Consider the following 6,021-nt stretch of genomic DNA (forward strand, 5'->3'; position numbering starts at 1 on the left):
ACTACTGTTACATATTTCTATATTATGTAAATATGTCCCGATAATACCAAATATTATCTTGTTATGTGTATTTATGCCCAAATTCAAAACTAGGAGCTCTCGTGTAATAGTCTGTAACATGTTCCAATACTAACTAAAAAAAAATATCTCCAACAGTTCAAATTCACCAGTTACTCCAAGGAAGAAAGATGACCAAACTCCTCCCATTAAGATTCACAGCCTTAGAGGTCCAATAGAGTGAAAAAAAAAAAATAATATATGTTGTTGTTATACACTGTCAAGTCAGAACTGACGCATGGGTTCAGAGTCTCCAGTGGGTTTTCAGACACAGTATATTACATAGGAAGAGACTGCCCATCTTTTTTCCTGTGTAGCAACTGGTGGACTCAAATTATAAGCCTTTAGGATGGCAGCACAGCTCCTTACTTGTAGGCTACCAGAGCTCTCTAAAAAAAAATAAACAGGTACTTGATACTATTTTCCTATATATTCTGCATTAGTAATATATTGCATTATACATGGATAATGTAAAAGATGTGTTGCATTGGAGGAAATACAGTATCAAAGGCGTCTGTGTCTTTGAATTGTGTTGTTGGTGAAGGATATTGAATATATTCTTTGGGTACAGCCAAAAGAACAAACAAATCTGATGTGGAGGAAGTGAAACTGCAGTGCTGCTTAGAGGTAATCATGGTGAAACTTCTCTCATATACTTTGGGCACAGAGTCAGAAGGGGCCAGTGTTTGGAGAAAGACAGCATGTTTGCAAAAGCAGAGGGTCAAAGGAAAAGAAGACCCTAAAGAAGATGGATTGACACAACGATCACAATAGGCTTGAGCATGGCAGATATTGTGAGGATCGTGCAGGGTAGGGCAGGTTTCAATCTGTTGTTCATAGGATTGCCTGTGTTAGTAACGAGTCAATGACACCTAAAAACAACTTATATGCATTAGAGGTGCTATGTTGTACCTTGCATGTCAGGCATATGACAGATTTTATTAAATATAATTCTCACAGCAAACTATCAGAGTTGTTGGTTTCCTTCCAGTTTACAAAGAATTTGTTGAGATGTAGAAAAGGTGCATAACACATTCATACACAAGTTAAATGTCACGGTACTGAAACTACACTACATTTTAACTTACAGTCAGTTTTATCAAAATGTAGTTTTCATATCAAAGAGTGTATTAATAAAGAGATGCTGGTATTGCTATATTTTAAAGTAGTTTGTCCCTAACTTATATTTAGAAACCTGGCAGTTCCTAATCCAGTTACCAACCTCTGTTGCTGTAAACCTGAGTAGAATTGATGCCTCACTGTCTCTGATTCATTGTTGTTGTTGTTGTGTGTTGTTGAGTTGGATCCAACTCATAGCTGGCTCTCCCATGGGTTTTCAGAGGCAGTTTAATCACACAGAAGTAGGCTGTCCATCTTCCCCTGAAGAGCAGCTCGTGGATTTGAACAGCATGTCATAAGATTGCAGCTCAGCTTCTTACCACTAGGCCGCCATAGCTCAATGATTTATTGTTTGTAAAATATAATATTCCTGCCCTTCTGGTTTCCAGAGGCTGTCCTAAAAACTAAAATAATAATAATGAAAATATTGTAAAATCCCCAATAAAATTATAAATTTATCCTGTCCTCTTCTAAAACCTGCAGGTAACCTGGTCACAGGCAATGGGAAATCACTCCATTGTAACTGAATTCTTTCTGATGGGGCTTTCCCGATACCCAGAACTGCAGCTTTCTCTGTTTGTGCTCTGTCTCATCATGTACCTGATAATCCTCCTGGGAAACAGCTTCCTCATTATTATCAGCATCCTAGACTCCCGCCTCCACACCCCGATGTACTTCTTCCTTGGGAACCTCTCATTCTTGGACATCTGTTACACCTCATCATTCATCCCTTCAATGCTCATCACATTTATGTCTGAGAGGAAATCTATCTCTTTCATTGGCTGTGCACTGCAGATGGTTATCTCCCTCGGTTTGGGCTGCACTGAATGTGTCCTCCTCGCTATGATGGCCTATGACAGGTATATAGCCATCTGCAACCCTCTGAGATACCCCATCATCATGAACAGGACACTCTGTGTGCACATGGCTGCTTGGTCTTGGATCATAGGCTGTCTGTTCTCCTTACTGCAAACAGTGCTAGCAATGGTGTTGCCTTTCTGTGGGAATAATGTCATTGATCATCTTACCTGCGAAATCCTGGCACTACTTAAACTTGTCTGTTCAGATATCACCATCAATGTACTTGTCATGACAGTGGGAAGCATTGTTTTGTTGATGCTTCCTCTGCTGTTAATTTTCATCTCCTACGTCTTTATTCTCTCTTCCATACTGAGGATTAATTCTGCTGAAGGAAGAAAGAAAGCCTTTTCGACCTGTTCTGCTCACCTGACTGTTGTCATCTTATTCTATGGTTCAGCCCTTTTTATGTACATGAAGCCCAAGTCAAAAGACACAAAGACATCTGATGAGATCATTGTGTTGTTTTATGGAGTAGTGACCCCAATGATGAACCCAATCATTTATAGCCTGAGGAATAAGGAAGTGAAAGAAGCTGTGAAGAACATTCTGAGCAAACACCTTCACTTACAGAAAATATGAAAGGCCTTCAGGCATATGATCTTTTCAATGAGAGACAAAATCAGGTTTTTTGCATGAAGAAATGTTACGGAACCCAGTGTCAAAGGAACTTGTTCACTTTTAAAACCAAATGTGAAACATCTATGCTTTTAAATACAGAATATCCATGTAAGCCTCTCTGAATATTTTATGTTTCACAGATTCTTTTCTTTGCATTTCATGTTTTGTGAGTAGAAGTGATTCAGCAGTCTTGAAATAGTGTTAATCATGAAACAAAGATCTAGTCAATATAAGAAAACAAACAAACAAAACAACCCAGCCATAGTGATTCATTCAAGGTTACCTGTCACCCAAGTCAAGCGAAACAAATCTAATACCAAGAGTGTGGCCTCGGTATTGGAAGAAGGACATCCTTTATACTCAGTGTTGTTAAACTAGCAGGCGGTAAGCCTGAAGTTAATCTCTGCCGATGTATGGAGAAAGCCTAACTGAGGAAAAGATCAGAGCAGAGAGGAATGACAGTGTGAATAATGCTATTATTTCATTTCTTGGTTCCAGCTGTGTTAGATGCTCTATTATTCTTTGTAATCACATCTGCCAATAAATTATCTTTCTTTCTTAAAAAACAAATTTTAGTTAGAGTTTCATCATACACAACATATTCATTTTACTCTCCTTTGTCCCCTCTATTCACCTATATATTTGAAGCATCATTTATGTGAATACGTTTCTGGGTAGATTCATGTTCTCCAGTGTTGGGCGTTTTCCTTTCTCCTCGTTAAATTATAGTACTATGACATCTGTGCTGAATGCCTGCAGGAACTCTAGCCACCTGCCCAATAAATTTTAAGGAATGTTTACATATTTGTAGTTCCTGGTTTTCATTTTTCTTCTACTCTAAGACTCTGGACTTCACCATTCTTATATAGTAAACATATTTTAATCATTTCTTTTGTTGTTATTAATAATGTATGTGACAAAACATATGCCAATTTAATAGCTGATTCATACCTATTTCTATGACATTGATTGCATTCTCTGACTTGTAAAACCATTCTCACCATCCTTGCAAGTCTCTACTATTCCATCCTATCCTCCCACTGGAAGGTCAGCCATGGATGCACACAACAACATTAATGTAAACTCACTATCCTCTACAGTTTCTATCTAATATTTCAAGCTGTCAATCCATTTTCATATAGGTAAATCCTAAAACAGTTTAATAATTAAGAAAACTTTTTTCCACTAGTTAAATTAACCTATTATTTGGAAAAAAGTATAGCCAGAGTGCTCCTTGAAGGCAAGATGGTGAAGCATTGTCTCTCATGCTTTGGACATGTTGCTAGGGGAGGCTGTTCCTTGGAAAGGGACATCATGCTAGGAAAAGAGGAGGGTCAGTGAAAGAGAGGAAGACCTTCAACATGACGGGTTAATACCACGACAGCTGCAATGGGATCAAGTGTGTCAGAGATGATGAGGATGATGCAGGATAGGACAAAAAATAAAGTAAGAAAGTCAAGGTTAGAAGGAAGACATGGAGTGTTTGGCTAATGCGTCTATGGCCAACTGCTTCCTTTGCAATGAGGCCAGAATCACTGGGTGGTGTCTGTCTACCATACTGGAAAAAAACTGATCAAAGATTCTAAATAGAAATGGTGATCAGAAGTGAAGAGGCATAGAAACATAGACCAGAATTCATGTTATCAGGGACTCCAGTTTTCTGTAGCCTCATAGACTACATGAACCCCTGAAAATCTTGCCTAGTTGTAATTTTTAAACTTTAGATCCAAAATATTCACTAAAGTCTTCTTAAAACCAAATTGTTGGAGAGGATGTGGGAAGAGAGGAACTCTTATACATTGTTGGTGGGATGTAAAATGGTCCAACCATTCTGGAAGGCAATTTGACGCTTCCTTAAAAAGCTGAATATAAAAATTCCATGTGATCCAGCTATTCCACTACTTGGAATATACCCTGAGAAAACGAGAACTGAGGCACAAACAGAGACTTGTACACCAATGTTCACAGCAGCATTATTCATCATCGTGACAGTCCAAATGTCCAATCATAAACGAATGGATTGAGAAATTATGGTACATCCACACAGTGGAATACTATGCAGCACACAGGAGCAATGATTTTGTAAATCATTACCTATTTTGGGAGGGACTTAAGAGCATTATGCTGAGTGAACTAACTCGATCCCACAAGGATAAGTATTGTATAAAATCATTATTATAGAATGAGCATAAGAATCCAAGAGGAGTGGGAGAGGGTGGAAGCAAAGGGATGAGGATGTGCAGGAGGAGGAAGGATTAATCATGGCGTTGCACAATTTGATGGGTGGGGGGATGAGGGAAATTGAAATAATTTGTTTTTAAAAACAATGTATTTGAATTTTGTAAATAAACTAGTAGAAAATTTAAAAAAAAGAAAGGTAAAAAAGAAAAAAAAACAAAAACAAACAAAACTGTTATTGCTGTTACTAGGTGCCATTGAGTCAAGTCTGACTCATAGCAACCATATGAGCAACAGTGCTGAACCCTGTCCTATCCTGTGTAGCTGACCTTCTACTGAGATTTCAGAGGCAGTAACTTGCACACAAGTCTATTGCTCACCTTTCTCCCACAAAGCAGCTGATGGATTTGAACCGTTGGCACGGCAACTCTACCTAAGCCACCAGAGCTATTAGTTTAATAAACTGTTGTTGTTGTTGTATACTGTCAATTCAGAACTGACCAATAACTGACCCTCCAATGGGTTTTCAGAGACAGTTTATTTACAGAGGAGATTGCCCATCCTTCTCCCATGAAGCAGCTGGGGGATTCAAATCACGTGCTTTTGCAATAATACTTGGCCACCAGAGGTCCCTAAAGAAACAAGAAATGTTTTTATTTGTTTATTATTTAGCTCCTTAAAGAAATGGAAAAATAAATAGGTTTTTCAAATATAACATGTCCAAGACAAAAATTTTGATTCCTGTATTGCCATGAGACAGTCTGCTGTTAGAGACCTCTCCAAAGTACTGAAGAGCAACGGTGTCTCTCTGGAGTCTAAGGTGTGTCTGATACAGGCCATGGTCTTTGCAATCACTAGTTATGCATCAGAGAGCTGGATTATGACTAAGGAAAATAAAAGGAGAATTGATGGCTTTGAGCTGTGGTGCCAGAGAAGAGTATTGAGGGTACCATGGGCTGCTAAGAAAACAAACATTCATCCTAGAAAGGGTCAAACTGGGCGGCTCCTTGGAAGCAAGGATTCTGAGGCTCCGTCTAACATACTTTGGACATGTTGTAAGGAGGGACCGGTCCTTGGAGAGGGATATAATGCTTGGTAGGGTGGAGGGACAGCGCAGGAGGGGAAGGCCCTCTATGAGGTGGATTGATTCAGTGACTGGGATAATTGGGATGGGAGTGTCAGAGACAG

The 6,021-nt window shown here is 38.9% G+C and overlaps 1 protein-coding gene across 1 annotated transcript; it reads left to right on the plus strand.

Moving 5' to 3' along the window:
* Positions 1-1,677: 1,677 nt before the first annotated feature.
* On the plus strand, positions 1,678-2,616 carry LOC102868506 (olfactory receptor 13D1-like). The gene has a single exon (XM_006886903.1). It carries the CDS (start codon positions 1,678-1,680, stop codon positions 2,614-2,616), a length of 939 nt encoding a protein of 312 aa, XP_006886965.1.
* The last annotated feature ends 3,405 nt before the right edge of the window (positions 2,617-6,021 follow it).

The sequence above is a fragment of the Elephantulus edwardii genome, unplaced genomic scaffold (assembly GCF_000299155.1).
Source record: "Elephantulus edwardii isolate Elephantulus edwardi_28Jun2011 unplaced genomic scaffold, EleEdw1.0 scaffold00052, whole genome shotgun sequence".
NCBI classification, from domain to species: Eukaryota; Metazoa; Chordata; class Mammalia; order Macroscelidea; family Macroscelididae; genus Elephantulus; species Elephantulus edwardii.

What these genes read in the sequence shown, in the direction of transcription:
- LOC102868506 (XM_006886903.1), top strand. Translation starts at nt 1,678, where the DNA reads ATGGGAAATCACTCCATTGTAACTGAATTCTTTCTGATGGGGCTTTCC.